Raw genomic sequence first — 27,917 nt, forward strand, 5'->3', positions numbered from 1 at the left:
TTCACAATACAATGAGTTCCTTTCCTGTTTTCCTTGGTGGTTGGTTTTCTCATGTGTTTTCTGTGAGCAGGGTCAGGGCTGATTCAGAGCAGATGAAATGGGGTGAAGGTGGGGGACACAGCTCATTTAAAACTTTCGAATATGTTGAAGAATGAAGAGGTCCCCTTGGTGGAGAAATGAGAGAGAGAATGAATTCTTTCATCAGCCACTGGAGAAGAATCCTTTGTTTTCTAGTCTTGCTCAACTACTTTCTTACTCACCTGGGTTGGATTTCCACTAACTTGTAAGAGAAGAATTGTACCAAAGTTTCCAATTGTTTCTGAATTCATCCCTTATCCTAGCAGAACAGAATCACGACCCTCAGAGCACCTCCAGACCACATACAGGTTTGGAAGATGACCACACGCATCCCACAGCTCCTTCTCCAACATCTCTCAGTAAGGATGACAACTTCTAATGGCTTCCCTCGGTAGATTCATTGTGTTGGCTTCAGCTAGTGGTCAATAGAAAGCATGCGTAGTGTCTGTGGTGGAGGAACCAGCATAATCAATTGGCTACCATATTGCTATGGAAGCTGGAGATGCTTCTAGTGATTGTTTTCTGCTTTTTCTGCTTATCAACTCCTTAATAAAATATAGCTCTCAAATATAAAATTTGATTTTACCCCCTTAAACTCTCATATCAATGATATAATTTTGGCCATAGCAAATTACTTATTCTTCTTTCAGAATGGTCTCAAAATCAGAATTATATCATTTTTTTCTGCCTCTTAAATGAATCACCTTTTTCTGGTTCCCAATATGACCCTGTATTCCAGCTGAATTTGTTTTCATGGGTCATAAATCTAAGGTGATTATAGCTCATGGCTCAAAAAATAAGGTTTTCAGGGCAAAGATAGAGCAACTGGATCAATAACACTAGATTCTGAGAATCTTCCATATTGTTTGCACATGGTTGCTTTTTTTTTTTTTTTGACACTATACCATGCCCAGTCTTTAATTAGATGGCAAAGTGATTTGCCACACATTTGGAACCAGAAAGACCTTCTAACTGTGATCCTCTGGGCAGTTACCTAACTTTTATTTTATTTTATTTTTTATTAATTTTATAATTATAATTTTTTGACAGTACATATGCATGGGTAATTTTTTTACAAGATTATCCTTTGTATTTACTTTTCCAAATTTTCCCCTCCCTTCCTCTACTCCCTCCCCTAGATGACAGGCAATCCCATATATATTAAATGTGTTACAGTATATTCTAGATACAATATATGTGTGTAAAACCAAATTTCTTGTTGCACCCGTTACCTAACCTTTATGTGCCTAAGGCAAGACCTTAGGACTATTTTACTAAATTTAAAATGAGAAATGATTTGCTTTGGTAGAGAAAGTTCCATAAAAGGAGCTTTCCATATTGCTGAAATCAGAGTCTTTATGCCTTTCCCTCAACTTCATTAAAAAGGATTTGTAGTTGGTCAGTCATATCTGACACTTCATGACCTCACTTGATGTGTTCCTATTAAAGATAATGGAATGGTTTGCTATTTATTTTTCCAGCTCATTTTACAGATGAGGAAACTGAGGCAAACTGGGTGAAGTGACTTATCCAAGGTCACACAATTAGGAAGTGTCTGAAGCTGAAGATGAGGCTTTCTCATTCCAAATCCAGTGCTTTGGACACTTAGTTGCCCCTCGTTAGAAGAATACTGAAGTAGAAACTATTTGGGAACTAGATAATGATAGATGTGCTGCTTTATCTGGTTCATGGGTCCAAATTCCAGCAAATTAGGTGATTCTTGAACAACACATGCCAGAGATTGCCACTAATTCTCCTCCTCGCCCTGATAAACCCATGATGATCCTGACTATGCTTACTTAGCTGATCGAGGAAATCTATTTGTTCTCTTTCCCTTTGTTCTCTTGCCAATGACTTAAAAAAAGTTCAATCTCAGAACTCATGAATTCTGTGCATGGGGTAGTAGTCTTGCAAATGCTGGGGTTACAATTGATTCCACCTTGCAGTAGATGCAGATGATGAAAACTTTTCTGAAGACTCAACCACTTCTGTCGAAGATTCCTTTGACCCAGTCACAAATGAGAACACAGGCCACTTCTCAGGGATCCCTATGACTACTGGGTTGCCAACTAACCCTACTGTTTGGGGAGGTTTTATTCCTGATAATGCACAGGATCCTTCAGGTAATTAGGTTGTTTATTATTCAGTTGCTTTTTCTTTAGGAGTGCTCTTCACCTTTTCTAGGACACTGACTCATCTGGGAGATTGATCAAGTTATTAGAACAATGTTTTTAAAATGCATAAAAAGCACGATTACAAAAGAAACCAATTATATTGAAATAGAGTTGTGTATACACACATATACATATAGATCCAAGGATCCTGTTTATAATGGTTAGGAACAATGTTCTGTTACTTTAGACTTGATTAAAGTTTGTGTGGTCAGAGAAACACTTTTGCTACCTTCTATCATCTTAGATTTGAACTGAGGCATTTCAAAATCTTTACTTTTGCTGCTTGTTAGAGGTGCCACAGTTGAATGTGTTAACTTCACTCAAGTTTCACTTTCTTCTTCTACAAAAAGGGAATAACAACCCTCAAGCCACTTACTTCACACTGTGGTCTTTGAGGTGGGATTCTTTTGAAAGCTCTGTGGAAATGCATGATGAAGTTGATCCACAGTTGGTTGTCTATATATAAAGATCTCCTTTCTTCATCTGGTGTCAGCCATTTTTGTTTGTTTGTTTGTTTGTTTGTTTTGTTTTTTTGTTGACCCTGGGAGCCAAACTCCTCTGCTTTCTGACTACACTCTGCATGTAACCATGGTTCTTCTGTCTACAGGACTCTTCCCCTTGTTGGTTGTGGCAATTAGATCACTAGTATTTTTTTTGGTGTTGGGCTAATCTTCTTTGGTGATAGTAGAACTCTTGAGCATTTCTAAAAGCTTCTCTCTGCATTTGTCTTAATAATCAAAGAGCTTCATCTCAGTTGCCTCGAGGGTAAAAGGGAAAAAAAATCTTTTGTTCAAACTCTGTAAAGCAATCCAGTATCAGCTGATTTTCAAGACTACTACAAGCTACTTCCTTTCCTGTCTTGCCTCTCAGTTCTCATTGAGAAACTAACACTGTAGAAAAGGAGAATGAAAATGTGAAAGATTTTAGAAATTAAGGATAAGAACTGACTCATCCCCTCTTAATATTAGGCAAAATTGTCCTTCCCAAACCTTTTAATCTCTCAACCATTGAAACACTTAATCTCCATTAGGGCACTTTTGACTTTGTTTCTGGAACCTTGCACTTTGACTAAAACAATGTAGGTGCTCAAAATATGTTTACTGACCAACTCATTAGTTAAGAGACTGTACCCAGGACAAGATGACCTGCCAAATCAAGTCAGGATTCATCTTTAGCCGTTTACTTGATACTGTTTGATATTCCTTCTGTTAATATATATATATATATATATATATATATATATATATATATATATATATATATATATTTATAATTGTGACTATATATTATTGTGACCTTTTGTTACTGCTTGTAATTTTGGGGAATTCACCTGGAGATATGCTCTAAGTGCACATGGGATTATTTAATTGATTCTCTCTTTAGCCAGCCAGAGAGTTGGGTCTTTCTTATTTTGGGGATGGAGGGTGTGATCATTTGACAATTTGTATCTTAGTTTACATTTTTAAATGATCATTTGAGTCATTATAAATGTACAACCAATACTGCATGATTGCTACCTTATGCTTATGCATAAACTTGATGTTCACATATTCTGATTATCACCCAGCCACATTTATTCTAGAGTGGTAAGAGCAGACTTTCCATAGTTCTATATAAAAAGAATTGTTAACAAAGCCTTGAATCCTGGATCCGCAACTGACCTCTTCCAGTAGTTTGTTTTTCTTTGCGATATAAAAGCTTTTTTGGAGGGGGAGAAAAAGGGAATCTGACATCAGTAGCTACATTTCTGTGAATTTTAAATTTTTCATAGATTTGCTCAATGCTATATGGACGTGAACAATTATAGTGATGATGTTCTTTGTGACAATTTGGTGCCAAGGTACAATGGAAATTTGGTCTTCTTCAAAAGGATAAAATCAATCCATCAGTCAACAGGGACTTATTAAGTACCTACTATGTGCCAGGCACAGTGCCAGAACAGAAATCAATAATCATTTTATGAAACCATTTGTCCTCACCAATCCAAGAAGATTTTAATTATTTGGGAACAATTCATTTTTGTTTTAATAACCTTAGCATCTATTATAGCACCTGGACTTAAAAAAATAGACTTATGATTTCGTTAATATTGGAAAATCCCAGTGCAGAATATCTTCTCTGTCCAGGGACTAAATAAATGCTTCTTGAGGAATTATTATATTAAAAGCACCATAAAACCAAGAAAACAAGTGGGGAAGAATACCTGCCTTCAAGGAATTTGCAATGCCATAGCATGTAGCTGTTCTCTGAGAGTTCTCACTCCATCTTCAAATAATATTTCTAATATGATATTGGGAAATATAGCCAGTGGGGTTGTTACTAATATTCCAAAAATACTTAAGAACAAAGATTCTGATTCTTGCAATCTATGAGCCATTCTATGTCTCAGAGTTATAGTTGGTGGAGTGCTTTCAAATTTCTCTATTATGTTGATTATTAAAATATTGATTCTAGGTAATTAATTAGACAAAATTTTGATCCTGACCTTTGTTTCCTAAAATAATTTTCAATCAATTGTGATAGCAAAACTCTTTCCTTCAATTCAGTTCACTAAATATTAAACTTGGGCTTAAACTCTAGGCTTAGCTCTATGAGCACTCACCTTCCTAGATTTCCCCTTCCTTTGATGAGAGTGCTTGCTTTCCAAACTTCAAGATGGTCATGCTAGTGTACACTATTGATTTTTCTAATGAATTCCTTCCAAGGTAATTTCCAATAGAGACCAGATCTTTCATTATTCCCATCCTCTCAAATTGAGTCACATAACTTTTGATGGTTAGGCGACAAATTTGTTTGACTTAGAGGTGGGAGGCGGCAGTTGAGTTTCCATTAAGGATACTTTTCTCTTGTTTGATTTTTCTAAATTTTGGTTTCATAAAATGTAAACCCACTTGCCTGATGGATTGGAAGATGAGGAATGAATGAAAGCGATTAATCATTATTTTTGGGTTCTCTTTTCTCTTTCCAGTAAGCCTAAAGCCCAACAATAAGGAATATTCAGTGGGTGGTTTAAGTACAAATGACTAAATCATTATTTATTGATTTTGACAGATCGTGATGATGATTCCCGTCCTGGTCAACCCCGAAGGCCTGCTGTTACAGGTGAGTTTCTACCACCTCCATCATTTGCTAGCAACAGTAACAACAAATAGCAATAACTCATATTTTTCATGAGGGCTCAAGAGCTTACAAGGCATGGTTCCAAGTGATGGTGGAAAAGTTTTGGGATTAAAGGAGCTGGGTTTAAGTATTGATTGTGTTTCTTGTTATTTGTATAATATTAGGGAAGAATCTGAAAATCTCCACACCTCGGTTTTCTGAACTGTAAAATTAGGTAGTTGTACTAGATGACTTTTAAAAATATATTTATTTAAAATTAAATACAAAATAGGGGGGAAAAAACAGAAAAAAGAAAGGCAGAACATCACAAAGGATTCAAAACATGCAACAATAGATTTCTATTTCAAGAAAGTATGTATATTTATAGAAGAGATTATATTTCTGTCCATCTTTGCTTCCTTGTAGGTTTTCGTTTGTTCTCTGCTGTGCACTTTTTACTTTATTCTTTTTCTCCCTTTCATCCCACATCCCACTTCCCCCAAGCAGGCTACAGTTAAGTGTGGATATATTTATACCTACACTCGATGACTTTTAAGATTTCTTCTAGCTCCAAACCTATAACCCTCTCTCACATGTTTTTCTCAGAGTTGAACAAAGACTGTTATCACTATTATACCATCCTCTCTCCTCCTAGAAATTGTTATCTCCCAAATTTCAGAGTCAAAGGCCCCTGATTGGAAAACCTGCTTTCCCAGCTGGTCTCCCATAGCTTGACTTAGTTGGTTTCCAGGATGTGAAGCAACTTCTGCTTTATCTCCTCCCTTATCTCTATTCTTGCCTCAAGTGAAAGTCAGCTTGGTGGGAGTTTGCCCCTATTCAGGTCTGTTCCTTTCTCTCTAAGCAACACCCATTGTTCAATAGCAGAGCTCTCCACTGAATACACACCCAGAGATCTTTCCCTGCCTGGGGTAATTGTTTTGAAAAACAAAATGGGGAGATTAGGCTCCATTAATTTCCTCCTCCCATTCAAATATCAAAGCCTAACTAACCAGAGTTAGAGAGATTCCAAGAAGAGCCAATGGGTTTTTCAAGCATTCTAGGACACCCAACAGGTGAAAACCTGCAAATGATGTGGAAAACTGCATTCCAGAGTGGGAGTAAAAGCAACTCTGGCTGGCTGACTTAGAGTTCTATCCAGGAGACAAAGTTGTCTAACCCTAGAGATGGAAGAAACTCAGTGTCCATCTCGGAGGGATGGGGCATACTCTAATGTAAAGCCTCTTGACGGCTTTGGGAATCAGGTTCTATCTCTGTCACTTGCTACCTGTGTAACCTACCTCCTTGGGTCTTAGTTTTCTCACTTGAAAAATAAGAATTAGTACTTGAAAATGCCCTTAGTTCCAGATCTAAGATACTAGGAACCAAGTGGATTTCCTTGTGTGTATCTCTAGAAATTTACTGAATCCTCTGTTGACACTATAGTTTTCCACATTGATTTGATTGATTGATGAGGGAAGATTTCATGGAGGAGGTACTAACCTGTGTCTTGATGGAAGGCAGCGTGAAACCAAGAAAGAAATATATTCTAGGCCCTGGTTTGGGGTGATCTCCGCAAATTTCTGGGAACAGGATAGATGGAGACTTGAGTCCAAGGAACAACTGGCCACTATTTGGTGAAATTAGTTGTTGTCCTTCATATTTGGAGAGGATCAAAATAGCATCACTATTTTTAATGTTTAAAATTATATTTATTATATTTTTGACTTAGTTTCCCTTATTAAGAAGGGAAGAAGGAAATGAAGCAAGCATTTTTTTAAGTACCTACTATATGCCAGGTATCACCTAAGCACTTAAAAATATCACATTTAATCCTCACATAACCTAGGGAGGTACATACTATTATTATCCTAATTTTCCAGGTAAGGGAACTGAGGTATATAGAGGTAAAGTGACTTTCCCAAGTCACACAGCTAGTTTCTGAGGCTAGATTTGAATTCAGCTCTTCCTGATTCCATCCTTAGTACTCTATGGCCTGTGGTGCCCTCTAACTACTTCCAAGTACCAAGGCAAATCCAAGTGTTTATTAGACTAGAATGAGTAAACATTCACTAGTGCCAAGCACTGTGCTAAGACTTGGGGACATAGAATCAAGACAGACACTGTTCTCAAAAATCTAAATTGGGGGAAATGCCCTAGAAAGGGAGAGCTCATGCTCATTTTCAACTGGACCAATTCAATGCTTAAACAGGGATGGTTGCAGGGAAGATGGCAAGACCCAGAAGCTTTAGTAGAGCACTAGTGAAACCATTGACATGTATCATATTTATATAACATAATTCTTTAACATTTGGAAAGCATTTTACATATTTACTCATTTTGTCTTCTTTTCCCAAGGAAGACAGATGCTATTATTATCCCTAAATTAGCTGACATCTATGGTCTTTTCTAGCCCTGACATGCTAGGACTACATTTGCTCATTGGATAGACTGAAATAGCAAAGTTAGAGTCTGGAGGATTGGAGGAGAATAGTAGTCAAAGGAAACACTGTGATCCAGAGGATTCTGGATGTAATTGAGTTTTTATGTTTTGTAAGGAAGAGGGAATGCTATCTCAAAAAGCCCAGCAATGGTCAAACTCAGAACAAAGCTAAGAGTTATGTTTTTTTTTTTGGGGGGGGGGCAAGAATATTACCTCAAATGATGTAGCATAAATCATCAACATTTTTATTGTGATTTCTCTAAAATAGGAAAAGGTTAGCTCTTTCCTGTATGGCTCAGGATGAGCTTATGGTGAAGGAAACATTCCTCGATGACAGTTTTTAACGGGTGCCAAGGTAAAATGCTTTGTTTTCTTTTCTAGCTCATGCAACGCCATCCCACGAAGGCAACCAAGGCCTCTCTGAACAAACTCCTAACCCTAAAAGACGGGCCAAAATTCCAGGTATGTTCCAATTTAGAAGAGGAAGATCCCCTTATGTAGTTTCACAAAACCTCTCAATCCTGATGAATCACAGAAAGAACAGTTGAAAAGGATTGTACCAAAAGATTGGTCACCAAGGTTTATTCTTATTGTCTTTCAATTCTGTAGAAGAGTAGATTTCATTATAGCTGGATAGCCTAATTCCTCCCTCTGAAACTATGGATAATGTAAGTCATATAGTCTCTTAAGTACAAGGTACAGAAAGATGAAAACACTTCTTCCCTTTACCATTGAGCCTAGATTGACTTGAGGAGACAATCTCTGAAAGCCCCAGAAAATCATTTCAGCAGGATCCTGGGTGTGAGCTAGCCAGCAAAATACTTACGAGTCCAATTCTGGACTCATTTGTCCACACCCTGAATTCTGACAAATTGATTTATTCTGCAACATTATAGTTAACTGACTACAGGTGCCCTAGATGGGGGGGGGGTGAAATAAAAACTATTTTGGGGGGGAACCATTCAGAAAATGGATTTTCTTGATTTCTATGTGTCATCTCCATATTCAGAAAGAATGGATCTTTTTGAGGGGATGATACATTAGCCATTTCATTGTCAGAATTAAATTATTGAATAAGAGGCATGTTTTGATAGGGAACATAGAGGGCTGGTTGTGGATTCTGGGGGACTGTGGTTCAAGCTTAAGCTCATTCTCTGCCACACCCTAGCTAAAGTGACCCAGTATAAAAATCACTCAACCTCTCAGAGCCACTTTCTAAGACTATAAAGAGTGGACATATTGTTGGCCTGCATTGCTAGAGGGAGTTTCCATATTGGAACTTTCCTATAAGAATAAATTAATTGTAAAAATTTTAAATCTGTTTTAAATCTAATTAGAATTCTTTAGTTTTTTTTATTAAAGTTTTTTTTATTTTCAAAACATATACATAGATAACTTTTTAACATCGACCCTTACAAAACCTTGTGTTCCAAATTTTCCTCTCTTTCCCTCTACTACTTCCGCTAGATAGCAAGTAATCCAATATATGTTATATATGTTAAAATATATGTTAAATCCAATATATGTAAACATATTTATAACAATTATCTTGCTGCATAAGAAAAATCAGATCAAAAAGAAAAAAATGAGTTAGAAAACAAAATGCAAGTAAACAACAACAAAAAGAGTAAAATGCTACCTCGTGATTATCATTAGGATTTAATTGAATTTAGGATTTTCCTTGAATTGTAATTTGATCTATTTCAAACAATGTTCACTCTAGGGGGTTACAAGATTATGTCTCTTTAGGGCAAGTGGTCTTAAAGATTTTTGTGTGACATATTCCTCTTTCACATTCAAGTGAAACCCATAGAATTTTTTCAGAAGAATATTGTAGGTTTCTTTTTACATTTATAATTGAAAGAAATACTAAATTTTTGTTAGAGGTTAATATTAAGATGTTTTATTTTCTGGCCCAAATTCATGGACCTCTTGAAATCTATTCATGGATCCCTTAAGGGGGGGCTTGGACCTTGGGTCCAGGCTTCTTTTTATAGTGGTAAGGAATTAAGGGAGAAATTGAAACTCTCAGGGGTCTCATTTTGCCTGAACTCTGATAGAAGACAGAGTCCTTCAACATATATGTTGCTTAAAGAAATAATTTGCCATATATTGGCCATTCAATGAACCACATACAAGCCAGGCTTGAGATGGAGGGGGGGAGGGAAGAAGAGACAAGGATTAATGCTATCCTTCCTTCTCCCCCATCTCCTTTACTGCCTCCTGTAGGTCTTCTTGACTCCTTCCCAAGATATATTTAAGTAAAAAAGTAAGAGCAGAAATTTTTCATAATTATTTTCACTCAATTGGTATTAGCATTAAAATGAAATCTTCCAATCAAACAGTAAGTTAATAAACATTTTTAAGCACCTATCATATGCCAGGCATTCTTTAGGTACTAGGAATATTAGTCCAAAATTATGACGCAGTTCCTACTCCCAAGGAGCTTACCTTCTAATGAGGAAGGAACAATGACTAGAGTTGGAGAATCTGTGTTTACATCCCATCTGACACACAATTTTTTTTTCTCAAAAAATAAGCATTAGGACGTTTAGGTGACTTAGTGCTTAGAGCACCAGCTCCCAAATTAGGAGGACTGGAGTTCAAATCCGGCCTCAGATACTTATTAACTGGGTGAATCACTTAACCCCAATTGCCTCAAAAAATAATTTAATAAGGATTTGTTTCCTCTCCACCCCCTTTCCCAACTTTCTCCTCTCCAGGGGATGAGATATGCACAGGAAGGGGAAAAAAAAGACTATCAATTTATTTGTTAAGTCAGTGGGTTGTACTAAATAGCTTTCTAGGTTCCTTCCAGCCACTGATCTATCCAGATCTCTGAGCCCATAAAACCTGGAAAAACTCCTGGCCAATGAAACAATTCAATAGATGGTCTGTCAGCTCGGTTTAATCCAGCAGACAAACCAAGCCTTTGTATAGTTTGTCTTCAGATAAGAGAATGAATAGAAAGATTTTCTTTGAAACACTCAGTTACAACCCTCCAGCACAGTTCCTATCCTGTAATGGAGAGCCTTGTTAAATTTGATTAGGTGAGGTTCATTTCAAGCCCTTCCTAATTCCCATATGTTTTGGCTCACCTAACCAGAATGGCTGATCATCCTCTCGGCTCTCTTGGCACTGGCTCTGATCCTAGCTGTCTGCATTGCTGTCAACAGTCGGAGAAGGTAAGACAACCCGTGGTCATTTTCATGCTGCTTGTGGAGGGGGGAATCATTCAATATCTATTAAAGGTTGCTGCCTTTAAAGAAAGGATCAATTTTGAACTCTCTACTTGTTAGACATTCTTAAGAGGTGCTTAAGTGTGCAGGAGGGAATTTTTTTTTTTTTTTTTGGTAAATTAATTGACTTGAGATGTTGGAATTATTGAAGTTAGAGAGAAGGGAGCACTTTCACAGATTACTGAGTCTCTTTTCCCAGAAAATTTTGAAAAGAGAATAAACATCTATATAGAGCAATTAAAATTGTTGTCAGTGACCAAGATGGTCATCATCTACTATTACTACTACTACTACTACTACTACTACTACTACTACTACTACTACTACCATTACTGCTATTGTTGCTGCTGCTATTACTACTATTACTACTACTACTATTCTACTACTACTCCTTTACTATTTATATTACTACCATTACTATACTACCACTACCACCACCACCACTACTATTACCAGTATTTCTACTTTTACTACTACTACTACTACTACTACCACTACTACTACTCTACTACTACTACTACTACTACTACTACTACTACTACTACTACTACTACTTATACTATTACCACTATCACTACTATTACTGCTGCTACTAATACTACTACTCTAATACCACTTATACTACTACCACCATCACCATTACCATACTATTACCACTACTACCACTACTACTACAACTTCTACTAACACTTCTACTACTACTACTCTACTACCATTTCTACTACTACTATCACCACCATTACCACTACCACTACTACTACTAACACTACTATTACTACTACTACCACTACTTCTACTACTATTATTACTTTTACTACCACTTATACTACCACTACTATTACTACTACTCTACTACCAATTCTTCTTCTACTACTATCATTACTACTACCAATACTACTAATACCACTACTATTACCACTACTACCACCATTACTGCTACTACTACTACTATCATCACTAGTCTACTGCCACTTCTTCTTCTACTACTACTACTGCTACTGCTGCTGCTGCTGCCACCACTATTACTCCTTTACTGCTACTTCTAGTATTACTACTATTACTACTACTACTACTACTACTACTTATACTATTACCACTATTACTACTATTACTATTGCTACTAATACTACTACTCTAATACCACTTATACTACTACCACCATCACCATTACCATACTATTACCACTACTACCACTACTACTACAACTTCTACTAACACTTCTACTACTACTACTCTACTACCATTTCTACTACTACTATCACCACCATTACCACTACCACTACTACTACTAACACTACTATTACTACTACTACCACTACTTCTACTACTATTATTACTTTTACTACCACTTATACTACCACTACTATTACTACTACTCTACTACCAATTCTTCTTCTACTACTATCATTACTACTACCAATACTACTAATACCACTACTATTACCACTACTACCACCATTACTGCTACTACTACTACTATCATCACTAGTCTACTGCCACTTCTTCTTCTACTACTACTACTGCTACTGCTGCTGCTGCTGCCACCACTATTACTCCTTTACTGCTACTTCTAGTATTACTACTATTACTACTACTACTACTACTACTACTACTACTACTGCTGCTACTACCACTACTATTACTACCATCACCACTATCACCACCACCGTTACTATTACTACTGCTGCTGCTGCTGCCACTACTATTACTACTTTACTGATACTTCTAGTATTACTATTACTACTACTACTACTACTACTACTACTACTACTACTACTACTACTGCTACTACCATTACTACTACTACCATCACCACTATCACCACCACCATTACTATTACACTGCTATTGCTGCTACAAAAACTAGCATTTATATAGTGCTTTAAGATTTGCAAAATATTTTACAAGTACTACCTTATTTTATATTTACAAAAATCCTGGGAGCTAGATGTTATTATTATCTTTATTTTGAGTATACTGAGGCAGAATCACACAGCTAGTAAATATCTGGAGATGGATTGAACTCTGGTCTTCCCAAGTCTGTGCCCATCTATCCACTGAGCTACCTCTAATATGTATATGATCTAGGGCAAATCAATTTAATGCTTTGGGCCTCAGTTTCCTCATCAAAATAAAAAGAAATTAAACAAATGAACTCTAAGCTTTTTTCAAGCTCCAAGTCCATGCACATCTATGAAAGAATCTATATCACTTATATTTGGCCTTTAGAGAATGAAAGGAAAAAAAAATACCTGGGAAAGAGAGTAGAAAGAGTGCGAGACTTGAAATCAAGTGACTGCTAGATTCAAATCTCAGTTCTAAATCTTGTGACCCTGGAGAAGACACTGTCGACCTCAATTTGCTCACTGACAAAATAGGGATAACAGCATCTACTTTCCAAGTTTGTTGTGAGTATCAAAGAAGAAAATATTTGTAAAGCATTTTTCAGATCTTAAATCACTATATGAGCACTGAGTATTATTATTTGTCAGGCACTGTTTAAGAAGATACTATGATTAAACAAATATGAGATAAGGCCTCAAGGCACTTTCTATTAGAAGAAAGCAAAACTGGTTTAAACACACATACATATCAAAAAGCCTAATCCTAGAGAGATATGAATATATGGAGAGAGAATTTTAGCTGATAATTTCTCTAGAATAAGGTCTGCCAAGAAGTCACTGTCTCTCTTTTTCTTTTTGCCTCAAATTATTTTTTAAAAGTGAAATATAGATTTCTCATCATTTGACTGCCAGGCCGTTGGCCAATTCTCAGAGTATGTGGTCTTCACTCCTGATTAGATTTCAATAAGTCATTCTTGGCTGATGTCAGTATAGGAATGTCAGAGCTCAAGTGCTGAGCACATGGTCAAGTTCACAGTGACATCCATCCCAGGGGTTCAATAACTCATGATACAGTTTCTATTGTGTCTATTAAAAAAAAGGAAGACCACCCCTTTGTTCCTTTCTCCATTCTCCACATGAAGTCATTTGCCATGGCAACCGACAAACAAGGCTAGTCTGGATACTGGGCAGCTTGCTGGGAATGGGGCCGCCTGGGTGCTGTGAATTACTCTGTATTTGAAAATTGGGAACAGATTTCCAATCATAACTGAAGGCAGTTAATAGAATAGTAGGCTGGATAAGTCTATAGATACACTTTTCCCTTTTAAATTCACCAGCCCGATAGTATTCTTTTTTTAAAGGCTTATCTCTGTCTCTCTCTGTCTCTTTCTGTCTCTCTGTCTCTGTTTCTTCTGTCTCTGTCTCTGTTTCTGTTTGTCTCTGTCTCTTCTCTCTTCTCCTCTCTTGTCCTTTCCTTGTGCCTCTCTTTCACTCTGTCTCCACAGACGCACACTTGCTTTATAAAGAGATCCAAGATCCACAAGCTAGGTTTCACTAGGAAAGTCTGGGATGGGAAGGAAGCATCATATGGACAGCCTCATCCAGGAAAAAAAGCCCAGTCTATTACACCTATCTGAGGTCTTTGTGTTCTGTCCCTGGTTAGGGATTCACTTTGAGCTTTAACAGAATTCAGTATCCTCCTTGTGTGTAAAATGGATTTTTTAGGTTCTTGGTGCTAGAGTTGGAAGACATCACAAGACATATCACAAAACTTAGTGTTCTTTCCATCACATCACATCAACAAATATGCATTAAGTTAAGTGCTGATGTTTCCTTACTCTCTTCTCGGAATCCCAATAGAATACAGAACCCCATGATGACAAGATTCTTGGAAATCAAAGGGATCTTAGTGGTCATCTAACATAGTTTCTTATCTATAATGCAGAAATTAGTTCCACTCAACAAACATTTAGTAAGTATAAGACACTATGCTAAGCACTGGAGATACAACAACAAAAATAAAAGTCCTTGCCCTCAAAGGGGTTTATATATAAACAGACAAGTATAATTGGAGAAATTTAGAGAAATTTGGTTATCTATTTCATATACATGAGACAATATTTTTCTTTTTCATGAAAAAAGAGGAAGCATTTAATCAGGGTAATCAGTAAAGATGCGCCCTATAGGAAGATAACATTTAGGACTTTCCCTTTACACGGGGCTGATATAAATGTTAGAAGAAGTAACATGCAAAAGTACTTTACAAAGGGAACTGTGGTGCAGTAGAATACATGCATATATGGTAATTTATATATACCAATATATGGTTTTTGTGGTAAAAACTCTTCAATCTAGACTAACCAACCAGGTAAAAAGAAAAACTGATTGAATGAAAAAAGAAATGATACAAAACTAAACCTATATCATTGACTCTTGTTTGGGAAAAAATAGTTTTATCACTTCCATGGACAGATAGTAACTCAGAGTGGACTAGAAGTTAGGGTAATGGTTGAATTTGTGGATCTCCTTCCTGATTGCCAGCCCAGATCCCTCCCTTTGGTCCCATCAACCCCCTCTTGTGTTATTTTTCTCCTGACTAGATGTGGGCAGAAGAAGAAACTTGTGATTAACAATGGTAATGGAGCAGTTGATGACAAGAAGTCCCCTGGACTGAATGGTGACGCCAGCAAGTCTCAGGAAATGGTGAATCTGGTGTATAAAGAACCATCTGATGGCCAAATCGGACAAGATGAGTACATGAATGCTGATGAGACTCGGAACCTGCAGAACGTCGATATGAAGATCGGAGTATAAGACCAGCCAGGCCTGCTTGTCAAATGAGAGTTGGGACATCACTATTACATGGAACTGGGACTAACTCAGATGCAATGTGCTACTGATAGTCATCTTGGCGTTTTTTTTTTTTTTTGTTTGTTTTTTAATCAAATTTTTTTCTTGTCCTTTGAGTTTTGTTGTCATTGGATTTTTTTTTTAAGTCAAATCCAAATTACCAATTACCAAAATGAACGTTGTTGGGTATGAATTTGATAATACCAGTTCCTGCCTGGAGGGCTCCCACTGGCTGTGGTTTGTGATGGGTGGCTGCTAGCTTGAACAAAGATACATTTCATTTTCTCCTGTCCTTCTATTCCTTTCCATTCCTTCCCACTTTCTCCAGTGTCTCTCATTCCCATTCTACTTTCAAGAACTTTGCAAATAACGTTTTCTGTGTCTAAAGAGAGTTCAAGGAGAAAGGAGTTAGGTGATTAAAAGGAAATATGAAAGGAAAAACAGTCAAGGTCTCATGGGGCAGAGATAGAAGCATCATCCCCAAAATCCCAGTTTTCAAAGGTTTTCAAAGGCCAGCTGGTTACCCATCCACTTGAAGCCTGGTACTCTGGAAAGTTGCTATGGCTCATGGGCCATGCCTGGAGGGTGAAGCTATTTAATTCTAGTAAACTATTTAACTCTGTTTTGACAAGCCCAGCCCTGGAGGTCCATTGATCAGGGTGCCTTTGTTAGAGAAGAGAAAAGGCTTGAAAGGTCTGTATTTCTCTCACCAGAACCATTTCTGTTACTTTCCTTTAGTAACTTGTTCTCCCTGTGGGTAGACCAGAAGGCTATTCAAAGCCATCCCTGGAATCTTCTTAGAGATAACTTAACTCAATTTAAATTTCACAAGAGATCAAAGAAGATATCAGTATTGTCTCTCTGAGGCCTAAGAAGTCCCACTCTCCTAAAACTATAATTTTAAGAGGCTTGGCACTATTAATGTTCTAATTCCCACCTGTTATATTGCCTTGCAGGTAACTTTAAAATCATGTTAAATATGTATAACATACTCTTTGCTGAGGTGGAAGGCAGGGCAGTTGCCAGTTCATTTGCTATTCTTTTGAATCCTGGCCCAGCTAAGCTAGTAATGTCCATGAAAATCAACCTCCGCCACTTCACCCTCATATCACACACAATGAAAAAAATAACAAGAGAATGAAAAAGAAAGAGGATGTAAATAGTCACTATCCAACCTAAAGATTGGAACAGGATTTTTTATTTTTATTTTTTGCTTTTGGGGGGGAGTGGGTGGGGGTGGAGAAGGGGAAGGGCTCCTGTGCAAGTGCTTTTTATTAGTGTATTTATTTTTATTTTAACAAGCTAGTGGAATCCATTTTGCCTAGAGCAGGTCATACAGTTCTGGATCAAGTTTAGATCTCAAACAGAGCCAGAACGGACCTCAGAAGTCATCTTGGTAATCTTCTCTGTCCCATTTTACATATGAGAAGGAAAATGGTCTTGCTTAGGTCAGTTATCTAAGGGTTCCCTGAAAGAGTAATGGAATTTTCTCCATTCTTGGTCCTGGGAAAACTCCAATTCTATGTATATAGTATTTACTTAGTTCCCTAACCAGTCATAGCTCCTTTCTCCTCTTCCATGGTACCCAGTAGCTGAAGAAGACTTTCAAAACTTCTCAAGTCCACTTGAACTGAATCACCAAATCCATAAAGTGGGTCTGTAAAAGCAAATCCACTTTCTATGTCATGGTGCCAATGGGAACCATGTGTCAGGGAGAAAACTGGTCCCTGCTCTACTCATCAGGCAATGCTTTTGATACAAAAATATCTTTTAGCACAAATGTCATTTAGGGCCTTATTCACAAAAATGTCTATTCTAATCGAGTCATATTTGGCAGATAAATAAAGGATAAGATGGCCTTTTGTGGATCTTACACTAGGGCCTTGGTGAACATTCAATGCTTTTTTTTAATTTCTGTCTCCATCCTGGGCCAGTTCCAGATTTAACTCTGGGCCTTTTTCTTTTAAGTTCCTAACCAATGAAATGTCATCTCATGACAAGGATCTCTTTTATTTCTTTCCTCTGATCATCCCCAGAAGCAAAAGTTGATTCTCTAGTTGCTCTGGTGATCCTCACCTATGTACCACTAGATTTAGACTAACATGACCCAAGAAAATTTAGTCTTTGGACACTCATATCCAATATGGACAAAGCTAAAGTATCATTCTCAAGCCTTATTGAGTCCAAATATCAGTTTGACATCTGACATGTTGGTCTTTCACAGGCCCATTGCCTTCCAAAAATATGTCTGATTAAAACGATTTCTTTGGGAAAAAACCTTAGTTTTCATAGGGTAAAATTGTTTTCTGCTAAGAAACCACACACACACACACACACACACACACACACACACAGACACACACACAACATACACACACACACAAACATATATACTTTGTATCTAGACTCTAAACTAAGATATAAAACTAGTTTTCCAAGCTTATTCCAGAAGTGAATTTGACCTTTCATTGCTGGGAGGACTGAAACATGTTTTGATGTGATAGAAATAAAAAATATTGAGGAGGAATTCTTAAATTTTAAAACTGGGTGTTAGCCAGTGGTACTCCTTGTGAACTCCTCAGAATAATGTTTGCTTCCCACATTCAAAATAGAAGGAAATGCTAAATTTCAGACAGAAGCTAGTAAAAGTAAAGATAATTTCCCCCCTGCCATCCTAGCTTATGGATCCCCTGAAACCTATTCATAGATCCTTTGGGGATCTCTGGATGCCAGATTTAAAACTCCTGATCTAGCACAACTGTCTCATTTTGTTGATAGGGAAATATAAATTCTCCCAAGGTTTCTTTCTTTGTCTTCATATCTCCAACTTCTACTACCATTCTTGGCATATAGTAAGTACTTAATAAATGCTTGTTGAATTGAAAAAAAATTGAGGGGATGTAATTTGGTCAAAGTCAATTGCAATCTAGAAAGTATGAGTCAGGATTCAAACATGGGCTCAAGTCTAGTACTTTTTCCATTTTGCTCTTGAACTATCAGCAATCCAATTCCCTGATGCATGTCTTCTCATGAGATTTCTTACCTCACTTTTTAAAAATCATGGCAGGTCTATGATGTATTTCTTAAAGCACTGATAGTTTCAAACTTGCTGGACAACCTTAAACAATTACCTAACATCTTTTAGACTTGTGGCAAAATAGAGTTGCTAGCATTGATTTCCTTGCAAAGCAACCCAACTTTAGAAAATAGTGATCCTGCCATTGCCAATTTTCTCTTTCTTCTAAGGGCTGCATTGAAATTTAGCATTATACAAAAAAGTAAATGGGCAAAAGATCACTTTATATCTATACCTTGACATGTTTTAGCTGAGGAAAACAGTTTTCTCTGGTGGGGCTTCTCCTCTGCAGAAAACTGCATGCACATAGTAGGTGCTTAATAATTGAATATTGATCAATTAGTCAATTGATAGAATGACTTTGCCAAGATATTAGCTGATATATTGAATCAGGCCAACAGAATAAAGTGACTCCAAGTTTCTCTTGAGGGAAAAAAAAAAACATATTTGACAAGCAAAAATACGACTTGTTAAGCAGCTGGGTGGTGCAATGAATAGGGTGCCACACCTGGAGTCAGGAAGACCTGAGTTCAAATCTGGCCTCAGATACTTCCTAGCCATGTGGTCTTGTGCAAGTCCCTTCACCCTATTGCCTCAGTTTTCTCATCTGTAAAATGAGTTGGAGAAAGAAGTGACATAACACTCTACTATCTTTGCTGAGAAAATCTCAAATGGGGTCATGGAGAATCAGACATAACTGAAAAACAACTAAACAACAACAAAAATATGATCTGTTAAACACCATATTGTGGGTACTATTTAGTGTGACAGGTGTGTGATGTTTTCTTGAAAAAAATTGTATATTGTTGATTTATCTTTGCATGTAATTGGTTACCCTCATTTAAAAAAATATTATCTGTCTTTCCCCAGATATTTGTTTATTTATTGAAAAACTGCTTATAAAGAGAAAAAGCATGATTTGTATATTGCCCTGATGGAAAGGACTTATTGGAAAACATTAAATGGTCAATGGAATCCACAAGGAGAAAATTGTGCTATGGTGTCTGATTGAGGGGGAAAGGGGCTTTTTTGTTTGGTTGACAAGGCTTCCAGAAGGGTAAATAACATGGGTTTTATCTTCTTGGGTACATTGGAAAGATAGGCTCTAAAATTTAAAGATAAAAGATTCTTGATGAACAGCAGGACTGAGACATCTGCCATGTGTCCCCAAATGGGGATTTGTTCTCATCAATTTAAAAGGATGAACTGGGATTTCCAAAAAAGATAACATAGGACATATCATTCAAACTCTATAACAGTAATTGGGAAGTCAAACAATAACCTCCTGCCAGATTTGTCAAAGGTATGGTTTTGCCCAGATAGATGCTGTATGAATAAAAGCATGATGGATGAAATTATGAATGGGTGTGTTTCCCTTTTGGATGTCAACTCATATATATCATCTTATATAGTACCCATATTATCCATATTCTTCCAGGCATCTTACACAGAAGATACATTCAGCTTGTTGCTAGGCATCTTTCTGGGGCTATCACCACTGACAGAATACAGATCTCTAGGATTTTATAATTTAAAGGACTTTAGGATCATCCAGTCCAACTCATGCCCCAAAGGATGTATCCAGTGTATTCAGCCACTGCTTGAATGTCTGCAAAAAGGGACATCCACTACCTTCTGAGGCAGCCAGCCCATTTCATTTTAGAGAAGTTTAATTCTTTTAAAAAATTTGCCAATGATTCATACAAAAAGTTACCTTTTTTGTTGGGTGCCATATCTACCTCTTGTTTCTGATTCTGATTCAAGGAATAAGGTCAACAAGTCTTGACTTATTGATTTGTTTTATTTTATATATATATATATATATATATATTAGAGCTGTGTAGATAGCTCTCAGTGAGGAAACTCTCTTTCCCAATATGAATCAACACCTGATTAACAAATTCTAGTTTCATAAAATTGCTATTCAAGTTCAGAAGATAATAAAATCCTAAATTTAGATCTGGAGATGAAGTTAGAGATTATTTCACCCAAACCTTTTGTTTTATGCACAAGGAAACAGAAACTTGGAAACTTTAAATGCTTCATCACATAGTTGCAGAACTAGAATAAAAAAAACAAATCTAATGATTTTGTATTATACCATTGTAATGCTGAATCACTATTAGACTAGTGTCTAGGAAAGGGTTCTTTGGAATAGCCCAAGTTTATACTGATTTTCATCCTAGAAGTGCAGTAAGAAATAGTTTTTTGATGAAGTCCCCAGTTAGAAAGAAAAAACCCAAAACAAAACAAAACAAAACAAAAAAACCCAGTCAAATGATGGGGTAGGTAGGGAGGGAAGGGTTTGAGATCCTAGCCCTGATCTAGGAATGATGCTCTTTCTTGTTTGCCTCTCAAGCTCTTTTTCATCCTTGTTCCTTGAACAAAGGGATTATCAGAGAAGGTAAAGAGTCAACCATGGCTACTTATGATAAATAAGCTTGAATCTGTCAAATATAATATTTGATAGAATAAAAGAAAAATAGAAATGGAATTATACAAGAGATAAGGTAAGAATCAATTTTCCCTATGGTTGTTTGTTGTTGTTGTTGTTTTGTTTGTTTTTGTTTTTTGTTTTAGTGTTCCAGTTATTGGAACAAGAGCCCATGATAAAAGAAAAATAATCATTATCATCAACATGTCCACTTAATGGTCAGGTCTTATGATTTTCTTTGGAAGTTTTATTTTGAAAAGAGAGAGAGACCAGATTTGTAGCTGCCATTAGATCACAGTGTGGTTGTTCTATGAATATGTGGGGAAAGAAGAGAGTATCAGCTACTTTTCCTCCTCTTTCTTTCAAGACAAGCTCAACATTTCCATTATACTGGAAGAAACCCTGTTTTCTTTTCTCAAACTTGAATTAGCTTCCACTCTTCCCATTTTGGGGAGAAATACAGCTTCCAGATTTTAAAAATTATATCAGTAATTTTTCACATGGTGACACTTCAGATACTCCAAAATCATATTTCATAAGCCTTTCCCTCACCAGGTTAGGTATTCATAGTTTTCTTGATCTCCTTGTAGTATTTTGTTGTCTCCAGAAACTGCCAATCGCTCTCTGGGAGGAGATCTGCTGTCTCAACTCAATCTCTCAGCCAAACTCTCCTTCCTCCAGAGAGCTGCTCCAACTCTGATCTAGAGTTGAGACTCTTCACAATCTTTCTAGTGCCGCCCTCTTTTATCCTCCCAGAGAATGGGCACGGGTAATGCAAGGGCTTCTGGGAAAAATACTTCAACCAATGAACTTGCTCCTCCTAAGCATGCAAGCTCCTCCCCAGAAATTCGAAGGGGTAAAATTCCCAGTAAAGGCCAGAACTAGAGAATTTTTAAGTACCTACTTAGCACTTAGTAAGAACCTAATATCTCATTATCTCATTAGCACTTAGTAAGAACCTAACAAATCCTTAAATTGATATTTTATGCAAAATCCATGTATTGGATAAAAAAATAACTTGGATGATTTCTGAAGTTTCTTCTTATTCTGAAAGCTTGCAATTCCATAAGCCATGGCCATCAATAATAAAAAAAAGGCAAGAAGCCATTGGTTTCATGGTTTTATCCAATTGACAAAGGATACAAAGTAGATCAAGATGGAAAAGAGAGAATGATAAGGTTTTTTTCAAGTTATTGTATCATCTTAGAATGGCATTGACTGTTGCATAATATAAACTCCTTTTATAAATTAATGAAAAAGAATTTATTAAGTGATTATGAGACAAATGCTAAGGATATAAACAGAAAAGCAAACCAAAGCCAGGATGTTTAATTAGTAGAAAAAAATGCAGTGAGCCTCTTTTAATAAATCTCTAAACATTTAGAAAATACATCAGACAAGCTGATTAAGGTGAAAATTCAAGGGAAAAAAAGTAATCATAAGTCATTTTCCCAGTTCACAAAAAGCAATAGATAAAGAATTCTGTGGACACTGTGGATGGGGTCTGGTCAGGAGTTCAATATATAAAGTGAGAACTTACATTCTCAGTGTCTGGCACAAGACTAATCTAATCAATAAATCATCATTGTGCAAATGCTGAAAAGCAGATCCATTTCTGCTCCTCCCCAAATCCCCCAATTACATCACCTTCTAGATTTGACATAACACCAACAATGACCCAGAATCTGGGAAGTCTGAGTTAGATAGAAAACTCCACCATGGGATGAATCTTCCAAACCAATATGAATTCAGTTATTAAATCACTTTGGGTCTCTGCACTTCAATGGATGAGGCCATGGGAAAGAACCCATGCATTAGAAACCACTTAGCTTTTTAGAATGAGAAAATTTTTAAAAAAAAACCTACCACTATTACCAATTCCTAAGTGGAATTTCTTCTGGTCCTGAACAATTAAGCTGAGAGCCAGAATCAAGGGGAAAAAAATAAATCAGAAGTGGGTTTTTCTTTTTCTTTTTCTTCCTTCCTTCCTTCCTTCCTTCCTTCCTTCCTTCCTTCCTTCCTTCCTTCCTTCCTTCCTTCCTTCCTTCCTTCCTTCCTTCCTTCCTTCCTTCCTTCCTTCCTTCCTTCCTTCCTTCCTTCCTTCCTTCCTTCCTTTCTCTCTTTCTCTCTTTCTTTCTCTCTTTCTTTCTCTCTTTCTTTCTCTCTCTCTTTCTCTCTTTCTTTCTCTCTCTCTTTCTTTCTTTCTTCTTTCATTTGTTTTATCATCAGAGAGAGAAATTCCAGATATTAGGAGGGGCCCGTATTTGTCTGGTTATGGGGACTTTAGCAACTCTAGTGGAAAGGTAAAATTTCTGTTTTTTCCAATATCTGAGAAAATTAAACAAAACAAAACAAAGAAAAAAGCGATGCTTTCCAGCTGTTTCTTGCTCCTATCTACCTACCTTTAAATGGCCCTTGAGATGCTCTCAAGCTTTCAGATTTTTCTAGGATTCTGTTGACTTCATAACTGAGTTTCTTCATTAAAAGGTAACTTCTCTTAGGGATGCCAAGTATGAACTCTGAGTTCTTAAATAGTTAAATACTGCATTGAATTAATTAGCTTATTTCTTCCAAATCCTCCAGGATTGTGACCATTCCTTCCTGTCCGTCTTTATGCCTGTCTTCCCATGTATCAGCCACTGGAAGTCTAGTCAATGGATTGTAGTTATCCTAAAGTTCTCTGGATATCCATTAATTTACCAACTACAGGTCTCAGGCCAAACCCCAGTTGGTCACTAAGCCCTGAGTGATTCAGAGTAAGTATAAATAACAACTTTATGATTTTGCCAGAAACCATGAGGAATGATTTTTTTTTTGTTGGACTAAGTAAAAGAGATCATTCTCTGCTCTTATTCTTACCTAGCCTTAATCACTGATTGGGCACTGTCTCAGTCAAACCGAAACCTATTAAAAGTCTTAGCTTAAAAAGGCTAAGATCTCCTTAAAGGAAAGAAAGGGACCCACAGGTGCAAAAATGTTTGTGGTAGCTCTTTTACCTTGTGGCAAGAAACTAGAAACTGAGTGGATGCCCATCAGCTGGAGAATGGCTGAATAAGTTGTGGTGTATGAATGCTATGGAATATTATTGTTCTATAAGAAATGACCAGCAGGATGATTTCAGAGAGACCTAAAGAGACTTACATGAACTGATGCTGAGTGAAATGAGAAAAACTAGGAGATCATTGTACATGGCAACAATAATATTATACAAAGATCAATGCTGATGAATATAGCTCTTTCCAACAATGAGATGATTGATGCCAGTTCCAATGATCTTGTGATGAAGAGAGCCACCCAGAGAGAGGACAGTGGGAACTGAATGTGGATCATAACATAACATTCTCACTCTTTTTGTTGTTGTTCACTTGCATTTTGCTTTCCTACTCATTTACTTTCTTTCATTTTTTTTTTTTTTGATTTGATTTCTCTTGTGCAGCAGGAAGGAGGAGAAAATCTGAAGCACAAGGCTATGCAAAGGTCAATGTTGTCAAATTATCCATGCATATGTTTTGAAAATAAAAAGCTTTAAAAAGAAAAAAAAAATAGAAGGCTAGCTCTCCCATCACATCCAAGGCCATAATCCTGAATGGAAAAGAAAAAAAAAAAAGGACATGCAATGAACTGCTAGACTTTCAGGATTTTGTTACAAAAGGACCCAAACTTGATAGAAAATTAGATGTACAAGATCCAAGAGAAATATAAGGTAAACATCAGGTACTAACTATAAGGGACTCATTAAACTATTGTCTTTACATGCACAATTATGTAAATTGTGTATCCAAGATGGCTCTGGAGGAGAAATTGAGGCTAGTGACACTGCACAGCCTTCTCTCACTGAAATCTTCACTTGCATGTCCTGGTATCATCTACCTGATGTCATGGTTCTTCCTCTGCATGAACAAAGGACAACCAACAACAGTAACAATTAAAGGAACATTTTTCTGCCTATTATTTACCATTCACCCTTCCCACATGACCTGTCTTTTCTTCCTATTAAATGTTTTCTTGATGACACATTTCCTTTTTATATAGATGGCCCATATATTTTAATTAAATTTAAAATTATTTTAAATTTCTTTATTCTCCTTTCTTTCTCTTTCTTTCTTCCTTTCTTTCTTCCTTTCTTTCTTTCTTTCTTTCTTTCTTTCTTTCTTTCTTTCTTTCTTTCTTTCTTTCTTTCTTTCTTTCTTTCTTTCTTTCTTTCTTTCTTCTCTCTCTCTCTCTCTCTCTCTCTCTCTCTCTCTCTCTCTCTTTCTTTCTTTCTTTCTTTCTTTCTTTCTTTCTTTCTTTCTTTCTTTCTCTCTCTTTCTTCCTTTCTTTCTTTTTTCCTTTGGCAATTGGGGTTAAGTGACTTGCCCAGGGTCATACAGCTAGGAAGTGTTAAGTGTCTGAGGCCAGATTTGAACTCAGGTCCTCCTGACTTCAGGGCTGGTGCTCTATCCACTGTGTCACCTAGCTGCCCCAATTTATTTATCCTCAAATTTATTTTAGTCTAACCTAAAACACTAAAAAATATTTTTACATCTACACAAAAGAAGACAGAGAATAACATGAACTGGAAATCTCCATTTCATACTATTTGCTTTAAAATAGAGTTAAAATAATAAAATATGATTATGAATTATGATGGGTGATAAATATGTGATAATGAAATAAAAAGAGAACATATTTATAATCAACAAATTAAATGTATAATGCATTTGAATATATGTGCATAAATACATAGCTATAAATTACTCTTTATTTTCAGAACTGTCCTACTTATCTATGCCTCCTTTTGAATTTCCTTCTGTTCCTTTTTATGCATTTTAAAAAAAGTTTTTTTCTCTTTTTTTGCTTATTGTTGCTAATTCATCCTCTTCCCCCAAACTCCTTCTCCAATAAAAAAAAAACAACAAAATAAAGAAAAATATAAACCTTTATAACAAACCAAAGAGTTAAACAAATCAAATCTATACAAAGGCTATGTCTAAAAATGTTTCTTTGTGAACCTTGAGTCTACCACTGTCAGGAGGTGGGTAACATATTTCATCAAAGGGGCCTCTGAAAACAAAGCTGGTCATTACTTTGATCAAAGTTCTGAATCATGATGGCATAGAATAGAATTTTCTTGGAAAGACTGTGGAAAATGAATAAACATTCTATATCTGGTTCCAATCTGATGACCATGTGGTTAGGAGGAATCTTTTAAAATTTGCTGCTTAATTGGATCTGGGGGCTTCTTCACAAAACCTGAGTCAGCCTCTTTGGCCATCTTCCTAATATTTGGTGGGAAGTCTACTTTGCCTACAGCACAGTGGTGAGACAATGCTAGGAGAATGTCCATAGAACCTTTTTCCCTTTTGATGCCTTTTGAAAGGCCTTAGATCTTGCATTTGTACTTTTCTGTTTGTGTGAAGGTTGTTATTGTTGTTTATCTTTCATTCTCAAAGATTATCATGAAATCGGGGAGGTAAAGGCTATTAATTAACCCCAGAGATCAGGACAGAGAGCCACAGAAATCTGGGAGTTGAGTTCAAGTTGGGTTTTGCAGCCAGCCCATCATCAATATCCTGAGAAGCAAAGGAGTGACCATCAGGACTCAGTCCAGGAAAGCTAAGTAAAAGTAGATTTATCCAGCTGCATCCAGGCCACAGCATCTGGATATGAATTGTGCTAAAAGTGAGTGTGCTTTCCCTAGAGATTGAGATAGTAAAGAGGAGAGCTTAGGGGAAATGTTTGGGCTGTAAAGTAAATACCCTTTTCACAAGCTAATTGATGTTAAATAGTTAAATGGAACTAGAGCTCAAGTCACTTTTACTTAATGAAGAGAGGAACCTGACTGATGGGGCTCAAGTCAATGGCCCAAACCCAATAAAGTACACTAGATCCCTGAGGGCAGATATGGTTGGTCTAGTTCAGTGAAAGCCAAATCAAATTCACTGATAATGGTATAAATGTTTATATGGTATAACTGTATTTATATAAATGGTTTCCCTGCTTTTCTTTTCTTTTTTTCACTTTTTATGTTTAGAATACTTGAATTTTTAAAAAATATTTTCTTTCATAATTTCTTTCAAAAATATTTCACTAAAGATAATATTTCATTACGTGGATTCTGAATGTAGATTAAAATACTTTTTCTTCATTTGGGGGTGTTTTTTTCAGTTGATATATGGCATGACTTACATGGAAATGTATTTTGCATGACTACACATGTATAACCCATTTGGAATTGCTTGCCTTTTTAATGAGGGGGAAGAGAAGAAGAAGAAGAGAGAATTTGGAACTCAAAATTTAAAAAAAAAGTATGTTAAGTTGCTTTTACATGTAAATGGGTAAATAAAATATAAAAGAAAAAAAATTCATTACATCCATATAATACAATTTGTTCATCCCTTCCTCAATTTATTAGATTTTAATTCTTTTCTTTTTAGAATGAGAAGAGAACTTAAGGTTATGCTCCTTTGTATTCCCACTATTTTGCAGAATATCTGGCATTTAATGAGCTCTTCTTGGTCCATGCCTTTTGATTGATTAGTCCCTTAAATCAACCCTCTCCTTGGAGGACATGAAGAGCTTGAGAAGGGGAGTAATATCCATAAAGGCATACATAAATAGAGTTAATGGTACAGGTAAAATTAGAACCTTTCTCCTGATCTTTCTACACTAGGTCTCCTTGAATTTAACCTGAAAACTATGTAA

The 27,917-nt window shown here is 36.4% G+C and overlaps 1 protein-coding gene across 33 annotated transcripts in view; it reads left to right on the top strand.

The window, feature by feature from the left end:
• CD44 (CD44 molecule (IN blood group)) overlaps positions 1-19,781 on the top strand; it is an 88,520-nt gene extending 68,739 nt beyond the window's left edge. For 15 of the 33 annotated variants that reach the window (XM_074273175.1, XM_074273179.1, XM_074273188.1 and 12 more), the window contains 6 exons: positions 342-437; positions 2,025-2,201; positions 5,304-5,354; positions 8,173-8,253; positions 10,898-10,976; positions 15,474-19,781. In XM_074273175.1, the coding sequence (XP_074129276.1) occupies positions 342-437; positions 2,025-2,201; positions 5,304-5,354; positions 8,173-8,253; positions 10,898-10,976; positions 15,474-15,687 (698 nt within the window). In that variant the 3' untranslated portion in view covers positions 15,688-19,781. The remainder of the gene's footprint in view (positions 1-341; positions 438-2,024; positions 2,202-5,303; positions 5,355-8,172; positions 8,254-10,897; positions 10,977-15,473) is intronic. The other 18 variants (XM_074273176.1, XM_074273189.1, XM_074273195.1 and 15 more) reach the window with 7 other exon arrangements.
• The last annotated feature ends 8,136 nt before the right edge of the window (positions 19,782-27,917 follow it).

Source organism: Sminthopsis crassicaudata, chromosome 6 (genome assembly GCF_048593235.1).
Source record: "Sminthopsis crassicaudata isolate SCR6 chromosome 6, ASM4859323v1, whole genome shotgun sequence".
In the NCBI taxonomy this organism is placed as follows: domain Eukaryota; kingdom Metazoa; phylum Chordata; class Mammalia; order Dasyuromorphia; family Dasyuridae; genus Sminthopsis; species Sminthopsis crassicaudata.